We start from the raw sequence: 12,736 nt of genomic DNA on the forward strand, positions 1-12,736 counted from the left end.
AGGAGCTAGGGGCCATGATCGGGGTTGGAGCTGCAGCTGGGGCTGGGGGCCACAGTCTAGGCTAGGGCCAGGAGCTGGGGCTGCTGTTGGGGCCAGGGCTGAGGGCAGGGCTGGAGCGGAGCTGGAGTAGGACAGGGTAGTGCTCCCTCCCTGCCCTCCATGGGGGTTGGCCCAGTCCTGCCACGTCCCCTCCTGAACGTTCCTCTGCGCTCTGCCTATGGACCACAATTCTAAGGGGATAGATTCCTATCTGAGCTGGAGTTCTGTGACAAGGTGGGTGTCTCTCTAACGTCCTGGGACTGACTCGGCTGGAACTGCACTGCATACAAACACTGAAGTTCTGTTTCACTTGTCTCTGCTTTCCTGAGGCAAAGGATGCTGTTTTAAGGAAAAGTAATAGAAGGTCTTTAATTTAAACATAGCCATTCTTTTGAGGGCCCCCAGTAACAGAGCCGCTGTTAACTGTCCTAGTCCAGTGATCTTCACTATTTTTCAAGCAAGGGCCACTTTGACAAAAAAGCCTTCAGTGTGAGAGCCACATCAACTACTAAATTAACACACTGCTTGCTACTCCTTAATAATGTAATGTTACAGAGCGACTCACGTAACTAAAACAAAGTCTGCTTGTACAATGTACAATGTTTTCTTTTCACAATATTCAGTGTTGAAAATATAGATTTGCAGGTACACGTACTGACAAAAAATGACAGCATTTTTTTCACACAGTGTTTCAGAGATGGATATTGTGTATTGGAATATAAACAGTTAGTCAGGGATCCCCACTTAGGGTCAATGGGAGCCGCCACTGGCTCCTGGGCCTTGCAATGAAGAACACTGTCCTAGTCCAAGCAGCAACTGCCTGGTCTCATTTCCTTCTTCTGCACAAGGGCCTGGTGGAGCCTGACGCTGACCTCTGCTGAACTGTCGCAACAGGTACAGTCCCATTCATTAGGGTAGACATGAGAAGCAGGGTTAGAATTGCTGATTCAGTGCCACAGCTGCTTTTCTCTTCTTAATCAGGGGACTGTAGGGGGCTGGACCATTCCCTCCGTCATGCCAGGGATCCACCAGCACTGTCCCACCTCTGCATGCTGAGGGCAGGAATGTGGACATGCTGGAGGCTCTGGTGAGCCAAGTAAAAAATAGTTTTGCGCATGGCACCAGCAATGGCAGAGAGAAACGTCACGCAGTGGGCAGCAGTGGGCACCATCAGAGGTACACCCATCAGCCTCCAGCTAGTATGGCAACCTCACCACCAAACTGTGCAACCAAGTGTTATGAACACAGTGGTCTGATTGTTGCTGAAGAAGGGGTTAGCGAATATGCTGATCCAGCGCAGAGCACCACACAGCCGAAACCTGTCCTCATAAGAGGCTCATTGCACTCAGCTGGGGCTTGAAGATATTTTGCCTATGTATGTATTTATTTAAGTAACCATGTAAGTTCTGTGAATAAACCATGTCTACAAATGTATTTCTGTGGGCAGAGATGTGGTCTAGTTGTCAGAGCATAGCATGGAGCATTAGGAATTCCTGGGTTATAATCTAGCTGTAACATCAAATCTCTCTACAGTTTTGGGAAAGTAAGTTGACCATTTTAGGCCTCAGTTTCCCCATCTATAAAATGGGGATAATACCCACACTCTCCTGAAAGGATAATGACTATTTGTAAAGTCATCTGAAAGTGAAGAGAGCTATTTATTTTTATTATTGGAGTCAAGGAGGAGAACAAGCACAAAGGTGGTGAAGCTTCTGAAACATAGGTTTCCATTAATAGACTTTAGCACACAGTGCTTATTATAATCTAATTTGACTAAAAAAGGATTAATCTTATAATGCTATAATGTCATTTTCATGGTCCCTTTATGTATACTATTGTTACTATGCATTAATGCAATACCTTGGAAGAGCTCTGAGAAAAGGAGGATATGAAAGCTAAGTGAATCTCTGGCATTTTGCAGTGCGCACTATTTTATGCTTCTTTAGACATCATATGGTCTATATTAATATGGTACCTATACCTAATAAGAATGCTCTCAAACCTATCTCAAGTTGCATAGCAGCACGATCTAGCAGACAAAGCGCTGGACTGCGAGTCTTTCTCTCTTTCCGAATGTAACCAGAAATGTATTTTTCTCCCTTGTCTCTATTTCCTAATTTCCTTTGCTGTTTATTTTTCCAACTGTGACTCTTTGAAGCATTTTAGGATACAAGGCCTGATCCTACAGACACTTAAATAGGTGCATAACTTTACTTATGAGTAGCCCCACCGTGTTCAGTGAGGATAGTTGTAGGTGAAGTTATGCATGTTGTGGAGAAGGGACTGTGTTAACTGGAAATGAGATGTGATAAGGTTAGGTGGTGGTAAGTGAAATTGTACGATTGTATGTTGTTGGATGAAAATCAAAAAGAACATATGCTGCTGGGTAAATGGTGGCACCAATGCTTGGACTCCTGGACAGAAGCTCCACCCAGACTGCTTAATGGAAGATTGGGGGGTTGAATGTGAAGGGCCATAGGTTGGCCCCTGAGGAGAGAGCAGGATCACAGAAGGGGTCAGGGAGCTATCCTGTGATCAGAACGGGTACAAAAGCAGCACTGCTGGGCTCTCATAAGATTGAGCTCTAGGAGTAAGAAGCAGAAGAGTTACTGAAACCTACTGCTATGTTATGTTATGGTTACTCTGGTTAAATGAAAGTTTAGTGGTTGTACAAACCCAGGAGCTGGAGATGTAGTCATCCTGCCGTTTTGAAAAGAGATTCAGGGCTCTTGAAATTGAGTTAGGAAAAGTAACCAGGATGGCTGGGGATGCACAAGCCAATGTCCTGAGAGAAAGTTTAGGCCTGGTTTGTGCTTAAAAGTTAGGCTGACATAGCGACATCAGTCACGGGTGTGAAAAATCCACACCCCTGATTGCTGAAGCTGTACCGACTTAACCCTCCGTGTAGATGCAACTAGGCCGATGGAAGAATGTTTTCATCAACCTAACAACTCTTGCATGGGGAGATGGTGTTCCTACACTGACAGAAAAACTCCTGCTGCTGCTTTAGGCTGCCTTGACACTATGGGGTTATGGCTACATAGCTACGGCAATTTAGCTATGCCCACATAGTTTCCGTAGTGTATACATACACTGAGAGAAGTGAAAGGGTTATATTAGCACAGTGTTGAACAAGGCGTGTGCCCTAGAAGGCGCAGGTCATGACATGTGTACATAAATGTTTGCAGGATCAAGACCATAAACTAATTCAATCATATTACACTGTATAATGTTTTAAACTTAAAATTTTCTGTGAGAATGAAGAGAAATATATATATATCTGTATGTACACATCTGTATGATCTCTCTTTGAGACAGCTTGCTACAATCAAAATCTTGATGCTTAATTTTATAGACTCATAGACTTTAAGGCCAGAAGGGACCATCATGATCATCTAATCTGACCTCCTGCACAATGCAGGACACAGAACCTCACCCACCCACTCCTGTAATGGATACATAACCTCTGGCTGAGTTACTGAAGTCCTCAAATCATGATTTAAAGACTTCAAGTTACAAAGAATCCACCATTTACTCTAGTTTAAATATGCAAGTGACCCATGTCCCATGTTCAGAGGAAGGCTAAAACTCACCAGGATCTCTGTCAATCTGACCTGAGGGAAAGTTCCTTCCTGACCCCAAATATGGTGATCAGTTAGACCCTGCGCATGTTGGCAAGACCCACCAGCCAGACACCTGGGAAAGAATTCTCTGTAGTAACTCAGAGCCTGTCCCACCTAGTGTCCCATCACTGGCCATTGGGGATATTTGCTACTAGCAGTTGCAAATGGGTCACAGGCCATTGTAGGCAGTCGCATCATACCATCTCCTCCATCAGCTTATCAAGCTCAATCTTGAAGCCAATTTTTTGTCCCCACTGCTTCCCCTGCAAGGCTGTTCCAGAACTTCACTTCTCTGATGGTTAGAAACCTTCATCTAATTTCAAGCCTAAACTTCTTGAGGGCCCATTTATATCCATTTGTTCTTGTGTCCAAATTGCCACTTAAACTAACTCTTCTCCTTCCCTGGTATTTATCCCTCTGGCGATTTTATAGCGAGCACCCATATCTCCCCACAGCCTTCATTTGGTTAGGCTAAACAAGCCAAGCTCTTTGAGTCTCCTCTCATAAGGTAGGGTTTCCATTCCTCTGATCATCCTAGTAGCCCTTCTTTGCAACTGTTCCAGTTTGAATTCATCTTTCTTACATGTGGGAGACCAGATTGCACAGAATTCCAGAGATCTCACCAGAGCCTTGTATAATGGAACTAACACTTCCCTATCTCTGCTGGAAATATTTTGCATGATGCATCCTAGGATCGAATTAGTCTTTTTCAGGGTTGCATCACGTTAGTGGCTCATAGTCATCCTGTGATCAACCAATACACTCAGGTCTCTCCACTGCTCTGTTGGGTATGTCCCTACCTTACAGCAGAAATTCTTGTTGTTGGTCCCTATGTGCATGACCTTGCACTATTAAATTTCATCCCATTTCTATTACTCCAGTTTTCAAGGGTTTCCAGATCTTGTATGGTACTCGGGTTTTCCTCTATATTAGCAATACCTCCTAACTTTGTGTCATCTACAAATTTTATTAGCAGACTCTCACTTTTTGTGCCAGGGTCAATAATGAAAATGTTAAATAAGATTGGTCCTGAAACCAATCCCGAGGAACTTCACTACTAACCTCCCTCCAGTCTGACAGTTCACCTTTCAGCACGACCCTTTGTAGTCTCCCCTTTAACCAGTTCCTTATCCACTTTTCACTTCTCATATTAATCCTTTGTCTTAAGTGCAAATATAAAATTAGCCCTTTTTGTTCCATACTAGTCTTACTACCCTGCATTCTGGGCTTGCCAGTTTTTGATGCACAATAATGCCTCATCTTACAAACACATATGCACGGGCGTAACTTTAAGCTGCTGATTGAATTCAGTGGCACTACCATCATGCCCCAGGAATTGGTTCAATTACAAATACAGCCAGGTTGGGGAAACCAGTTCCATTTTGTAGTGTAGACAAAGAATGGTGCTATATAACCAGGCTAGAGGTTTGGACATGTCCTGTTGTATTTGTAGTCTCAATGAGCCCTTAGGGGTTTCCCTGTGATTTGTCTCTAGAGCTCTCACTTTGCAACTGGTGCTGTGGGGTGGACCCATGCACCCGTGCAAAGTCCCATCTTGGTGAATCGGGATCTGTGCAGGTAAGAAAGTCTGCCTATGAGGAACTCATTGTGGGATCAGAGCCCTCAGAGTGGAAGCTGCTCCCCAGGAGCATGTGCTTAGGCCTTTACCTCCCCCCTTTAATCAACAAGCCTTTGAGAGCTTTTCTTTGCAAAGATGTTTTTAATGTCAGTACCCGAGTTGGGCTCTCTGGCGTGTGTTTTTAATGATGCTGTGTTTGTGGCTATAGCGGTGGCTGGATGGATGAGGATTGATGAAGTATTTCTAGCATTTAAATATTTTAGTTTTGACTGTCTGGGCAGCATCCCAGCTACCTCTGTGTAGGGTGGGAGGATACATATCTGGCAAGCGTGGCCCTTCGTAACAAGTACCCACATCACTTCCCAGCCTGCAAAACATCATCGTGTCGCAGTGGCATTTCCACACAACACCCGGGCTGTCTCCATGCAACATTCCAAGGTGTCGAAATGTCACAACCCGCTGCCACAACCTTGCAACTTCAACATCACAAGGCGGCGAGGCCTGCATTTGTCCTGCGAAGATAAAAAGTGGCAGCCTGGGGCTGCTGTGTTCCTAAAACTCTGGCTTTTCTGACTCACGAATAAAGTCTGAAGATGGAGGGGGGGGGGGGGGATGGGATGCTTCTCTCACTCTCTCCACGGCACAGCTTTGGTTTACAGTCTTAAGCGCTGAAACCAGAGTATGGCAGCCCGGCTGCACTACACTGGTTCAAAAAGCAGTTACTGGTGTGTCCGGCTTGGCTCAACCCCTTGGCATTCCCCTTCCCTCCCTACTGGAGGGGGAGAAACCCCCATCCCCTCCTGCTGCTTCCCGGCATGAGCCTGGCGAGGAGGAGCAGGAGTCTCCCCGGGCCGGTGCTCACGGTGGCCAGAGGGCAAAGGTGCGGCTCGGAGAGGGAGGGACAGGGAGTAGGCGGGGCAGGGCGGAGGGGAGCGGGAAGCCCAGGGGGCAGAGGGCGGAGCGGAGGGAGGAGTTCCCCGGCGCAGAGGAAGGAAGCGCCCGCCCCCCGCCTTCGGAGCGGAGAATGGAAGCGACTGCGAGGCGGTGCCGGCTGAAGGGCGCGGGGCAGGTGAGTTCCCCGGCGGCCCCACCTCTGGCAGGGGCGGCCCAGTAGGGGCGGCCCAGTAGGGCCCGCGGAGCTGCGACGTGCGGAGGGAGCCCGGGCACCTGGAGCAGGGGCGGGGAGGCACCGGGCTGCTGCTGCTGAGTGTGGTGGCTGCGCCCGGGGGTGCACGTGGGGCGGGTCAGGGGTGGGGCGTGCGCCGGCTGCGGGGGGGCGGCTCCTCTCCTCTCCTCTCCAGCTGCTGCCTGCAGCCCGCTCCGGAGCAGTGGAGCCAGCGGGGGCTGAGGGGGGCCGCTGGTCCTGCCCGGGCTGCGCTCAGGGGGCTGGCGGCGGCGGCTCCTTTCCCCCCACCCCCTGCGCAGAGCGCCCCGTCCGGAGCGCCTCCTCCCGCTGAATTAGTCCCGCTGGAGACCCAGCCAGCCGCGCGGGTGAGACAATAGCGGGCTGGGCTCTCCGCTCCGCCCGGCGCAGCGCGGGCATCTCCTCTGCCCCCTGCCCACCCCTGGGGCTCGCTCGGTTCGGCGGGGCGCTGCCCTCCCGGTCCAAACGCCGCCCGCCGCCTCTCACGCCTGGCTAACTTTGCTCGCAGGGGGGGGCCCGGGAACGAGCCGCGATGAGCTGAGCTAAGAGCCGAGCCCAGGCGGAACAGGAGCTGCTGCGGAGGGGACGATCCCGGCAGAGCCGACCCCAGCCCAGCCAGGCTGGTGGCTGGAGGAGATCGGGACCCCGCTCACGCTGCCACCCCAGGGAAGGAAACAGCTGGAGAAGCAAAGACGCCGCCTCTGACTCTCTCTTGTAATGTGGAAGCCAGAGGTTTTGAACACCCCACTATTATATCTTCAGTTGAGAGGGGACGGTAACTGACTGTTTATTGGGAGCTGTACTGGGAGGCACTGGGAATGTTTCCATGTTGGCTGGGAGGAGGATCTAGCATTACCAGCCTGAGTAGATGAAAGGATTTCTTTAGCCCCTTTTCTTCCCCTTCCCCGGACGACTAATCTGAAAGCAACGGATCCACAACTAGTGTGGCCACTGGACCTGGGAAAAATCAAAGAAGACATTGAGGCACATTGTGTGTCAGGATCTGGAAAGCAGCAGCATCAATTTGGAAACATTAGCATTTGAGGACGTTTTCACCCCTCCCACTAAGTCTTCCCTCTTCTCACTTATTTTTCCTTTCTGTTCTCTCCCTCTTCCCCTTCCAATCCTACCTCCAACCTTGTACTTCCACTCCCAACAAAATATTTTTCTGGAAATACACTTGGTGTCTGACAGCTGAAGGTAAAAGAATAGGTGAGAGAGGAAGGGAAAGAGAGCTGCCCTTTTATCTTCACTCTTACAAAGATGAGGTGCCTTCTGCAAGAGCTGACATCTCTTCTGCTGCTGGGTAAGTGGATGCCTATCTATGTCAATAATCTGTGAAAAAAGTTTGACTCACCATTCATTTCTTTTTCTAGCAGTGCATTTTTATACTGCATATGGGTTTATCACACACATTCAGTTTCCTGAGAGATTCTAAGTGGCAGATGGTACCCAGTGCTTTTCCGAAAGAAATGCAATAGCACCTGCTATTGCTGGAGTTGGAGGGAGAAAAATATCTAAGGCCTTTTCAGCATTAAACAAATTAGTTCTATTCTTTACTTGTATTACCATAGCACCTAGGAATCGTTGTCATGGACGAGGACCCCATTGGGCTGGTGCTATGCAAACACAGAACAAAAAGATGTTCCTTGATACCCGTATACTGGGACCCATTCAGAATTTGCAGACTGTGCAACACTGGGAACACTGAATGGTTCTGTTCTGTCGTGCCTGTAGCTGTACCATTTCTGGCTCTGAACTTGGCTTGTCTGATTTTGACAAGCTGATTTGAGCCTGGTCCATATTGGCCTGGGATACCTGCATGGAAACTTAAGTGTTGGTGAATAAGTAGGTAGTACTTTGCTCTCATAGTTAGTACAGAGCAAGTGCTTTGGTGGGGTAGGCTGTATTGTTGGATGTAAAAACATAAATTCAAAGTCTTCCTCACCTATGGTTCTAAGAGATTACATTAAATTAATTTTTTTTACAAGAACGGAGGTGGCTTCCTGGCTAAATTTCAACTTGTGTAACTATACTCTGTCTCCCTAAATTCCCCTTACCATTCCAATTAGGTACAGTATTCTTCAGTTCCTGCCTTTAAAGTGTCTTGCGGAACTGCTCTGCGCAGCTGAACAGCTATTGTGTCCCATCCTACAAGTGAAAGTGTCAGTGGATGAATGTACGTAGTCTTGTAAACTGCTTTGGGGTCTTTCTGGAAGAGAGATGCTATAGCAATGTAAGATCTCTTTATGAGTTTAAGAATGGCTGAATATAAGTTAGTTGAAACATCCCATGTGTCTTTGTGACAGCCCATGTGGCTAGCCTAGTGTTAACTAAATGCATTTTGAGTAAACTGGGATTTTTGTGAAAACACAGTACTCTGTTTCCACAACAAAAAAACACAACCTGATGAATGTGCATGAAGGAGATATTTTGTAATGGTGAAAGCTTCCTTTGCTGTTACGGCAGTGAGGATTTTCTGTTCGTTTCTAAGCTATTGAAGGAAAAGAAAAGAAGCAGAGCTGGCAGCGTCTTTTGTGTCTAGTCCTAAGAACTGGCAAAACAAGTACAGGACGGCTTGGAAACCACACTTTTGATTGAATTGCACACCTGTGCTTCCCCTTCTCTGATTTTGTTTCTCTCATGCTATCTTCCCTTTGCCGGAAGAGAGAGCTGAACCTTTGGACTGGTTTTGGATAGGGTTCAAACTCTGATAAACAATGGTTGTTTCTCCTCCTCGCTCCCTGGAAAAACACATAGAATTCAAGGTTGTCCAGGATTACGCTGCTGTATAATATATAAACTGAATCTATTGTGTTCTGATAGTCAACATGGATTAATTGAAATTGCTTATTGAGTTAGCTTTACATGCTTGAAAACTAAATCCTCTTGGATTAAGAACATTATTATTCTGGATAACCCATTCCTAGTAAAGAGTGTCAGGTGCTTGTCTATTCTTCCTTCAAAATCGATACTAAACTGATACCCCAGCATAGCAGTAGGGGGCATTGTGTTGCTAGAGGTGCTGCCTTTCGAGTCAGATATAACACACCGGAGCCAGACAACTCTTCTCATATATAATAGTTTAGGTGTTACCTCCAGTGCCTTGGCCAAATTCCGACTTGGTAATTACTTGCTGCTAATATGAATTATGTTTTCTACTTCTCCAGTTAAAACTGGATCTAGTGTTAATTTTCTATCAGTGTTGTGTAGAAAAGCTGCCCAAGGTATCAAACAGCTGCTGCCTTCTATTTCAGAAGGTCTGCTTTTCAGAATCCTATGTGCATATCTAGTTTTGTAAAGCATTTTGGTATCTTTCTGTGTGCAAGTAGAGGCATACATGTCAGGTTCCTTTAAAAAAAAAAAAAAAAAAAAAAAAACCATACAGTTTGAGGGGGCAATTGGCTAAGTCCCATTTTGGTATGCATCACTAGAGTTCAGGTTCTAGGCTTCTTTAAACTGTTTGCACAGTATTTGCTGAACTGGTGGGGGTTTTTTTAACAACGCCTGATCTGACAGTGCCATGAAGCCTTGTGATCTGCCTGAAAGCCCTAGGCTACTCAAAAATTCTTTAGGGCAGTGTTTCTGAAAGCTAGAGACTTGATTTGCTTTACTGAGGAGAAGGCTGCTTAATTTGTGGCAGGGCTTGGCAGTTCATAGCCCCAGCACCTCTGGGCTTGCTGCATCAGTTATGAAAGTAAAAAAATTGCTTGATCCATGGCACCTCTTTCATTACAAATAAAGCACTGGTGGTAGAGTGGGTGTCAAAAGCTTTGTCTTGTTTTGTAACAAATCCTCTAACTGGATTTCCAAATAAGGATTCCCAGTGATTTTTGTTTATTTGTTTAATGTCAGTGCCATAATATATAGTGCTGATACTATGGTGAGAGGTACACTTAAAAAAGAGTGTAGTTCATATTTCTCTACTCTTATAAATCGATTAGAATTGTGCCAAAAAAAAAAAAAAAAAAAGGAGAAGAAAAAGAAAAGGTGATTATGGTAAAAGCTGAGGACAATCGAATATAAAATAGTAAATCAAGTACAAACTAGTTAACACATTCAGAATAACTCTGCAGAACTGAGGATTGGAAACCCATCGCTGGCATGTGGGTGTCATTCTCTGAGATTGTTGCTGCTTTTTTCATGTACTGCAGTATTTCAGATTCAAGGCTTTAAACAAGTGGCATTTAATTACATTGAGTATAAAATAGGGGACCAGGGCAAATATTGTAAATAATCCCCATGCAGTAATGAGACTATTAATACCTCTGTCAGGCAGTACTAATCCTGTATGTAGTTATGAGATTTACCTGCTTTTTCCAGGGATGTAAAAACTGATGTAATATATAGGCAACATTAATATAATAGGTTTCTACAGAATGCAAAACTCATTCTTATTGGTGACTGGTTTCTGAAGAGGTTTTTCCTACTTACATTTGACTTTCTACAGTATCAAGAATGCCATCTGTGAGTGAGCACAAGGAGCTGTAAATTGCAAACATTTAGGTATACATACATACACAGATGTTTGCAGGAATATATACACATACACATCTCCCTCTTCCGTCTCTTCATTCATACATAATAATGAGTGATTTTTTTATTCTTAGAGGGGAGTGGAGCCACTGAAAGGTCTTGAAACTGCAGATGACCGTAAATAGCACGGTGCAATATAACAAACAGTGATTAATGCTAGGAGGAGTCCCAGGATAGTATTGGAGGGTTGCTCATCTGCCCCAAAGGCCCTTCTCATGTAGAGGCATGGTTCTTTCCTGTCACTCTTTTAGACTGTTGGGTTTGCATAGCACCAGTATGCTCCTGGCACTCCACTCTCATGTTTCAGCAGAGCTAGCTATCTAGGATTGCTTGTCTTTTCCGCTGCTGCCTGGTTGAGAGCAGGGCTTGGAGGAGAGCTAGATGGCTGAAAGTAAATCTGCACAGGACAAAGGTGGATGTTGTTTGGTTAGTGGAAGCAATCCGAGAAAATAGCAGAGGTGGTGGTTGCCCATTTCTTGTTATCAAAGCTTGCAGTCTAAGAATTTTGATAGCCGCTGTTGCCAGCTAGATGTCCAGAAGCATATGAGTGTCTAAGTCAAGAGCTTGCTTTTTCCATCTGTGAGTGGCCACAACACTGTGGCTGCTCTTAGACATTGATCTTGCCACAGTCACCCATGTCTCTGTCACCTCCAGACTGGATTACTGCAGTGGATGGGGCTATACTGCTTGGGCGTCAGCGAATACAGGCTATCTATTTGGAGCTTTTCAGAAGCCAGGTCTACATTACAAACTTCCAGCGCTATAACTACATCGCTGGGGTATGTGTGAAAAATCCACACCCCTGAGCGATGCAGTTATGCTGACCTAACCCTCAGTGTAGACAACGCTATGTTGAAGGGAGGGCTTCTCCCATTGATATAGCTACTACCTCTTGGGAAGGTGGGTGAACTGCATGGACAGGAGAAGCTCTCCCATCAGCATAGTCACGTTGTCACTGAAGCATTACAGTGCAGCTGCACCACTGCAGCATTTTGGGTGTAGACATGCCCTTACCGAACGTATTGTACTGGTGCCCTATAAACAACACTGGCTGCCAGTTTGTTTCCAAGTGCAGTTCAAGTCCTTTTATCTATAGTGCTCTTTATGATTTGAGTCCTCATTTCTCTTGGAGGTTGCCGCTGTCAGTGTGTTACATACACCATGGCAGTTGAGGTACCTGAATTGACCATCTCTTGCAAGTATCCTAAGTAAAAGGACCTCAGTTCTGGAATCTGATCTCCCACTCCCTTGGCCTTGATCAAATTTGTTGAACCTTAGAGCGTATTGCATATTCTGCTTATTTGCCCAAGCTTTTCATTCAGTGGGTTTTGGTTTTTGCATGTTGGACATGTAGATGACATTGTGTCAAGGCAGCTTTCTCTATTACATCACTTTTTTACTGTAAATTGTACAAGTACCTAGAACACTTTGAACAGGTGCGTTATACATTGCAAGGATAAATAAATAATAATGCAAAAGGTAGATGGGGGAATATAGTTCATGTGTTTTGGAAGAGAGACAGTCCATTCCGTGTCTAGAAAGTTATTTAATGTTCAGAGTTAGGAAACTGTTTAGAAAGGAGTTGGTTGGGAGATGGGGAAGGGAAAGGGAGAGAGAATTTTTCTGGCACTCCTCTCCTGCCTGTACAGAATAAATCACGGTATCTATGTAAATAGTTGCCCTGGAAGAAGACAACAAAGGCTATTCAGTCTAGTAGTAAGCTAATGATGTGTAACTCTTTCAGACACACTGGTATGACACGAGCCATGCTATAACCTGAATGAGTGACGCTAGTCTGAGAAGTAATTTCTAATC

The 12,736-nt window shown here is 45.8% G+C and overlaps 1 protein-coding gene across 3 annotated transcripts in view; it reads left to right on the forward strand.

The window, feature by feature from the left end:
• The first annotated feature begins 6,225 nt into the window (after positions 1-6,225).
• The window catches only part of IGSF3 (immunoglobulin superfamily member 3), a 156,662-nt gene continuing 150,151 nt past the window's right edge, over positions 6,226-12,736 (forward strand). For 2 of the 3 annotated variants that reach the window (XM_067546306.1, XM_067546309.1), the window contains exons 1-2: positions 6,226-6,310; positions 6,894-7,691. In XM_067546306.1, the coding sequence (XP_067402407.1) occupies positions 7,649-7,691 (43 nt within the window). In that variant the 5' untranslated portion in view covers positions 6,226-6,310; positions 6,894-7,648. Of the gene's footprint in view, positions 6,311-6,601; positions 6,733-6,893; positions 7,692-12,736 lie in introns of those variants that run through there. The other variant, XM_067546308.1, reaches the window with a different exon arrangement.

This window comes from Emydura macquarii, unplaced genomic scaffold (assembly GCF_026122565.2).
Source record: "Emydura macquarii macquarii isolate MOO-44397 ecotype Brisbane River unplaced genomic scaffold, CSIRO-AGI_Emac_v2 contig_1119, whole genome shotgun sequence".
Taxonomy (NCBI): Eukaryota; Metazoa; Chordata; order Testudines; family Chelidae; genus Emydura; species Emydura macquarii.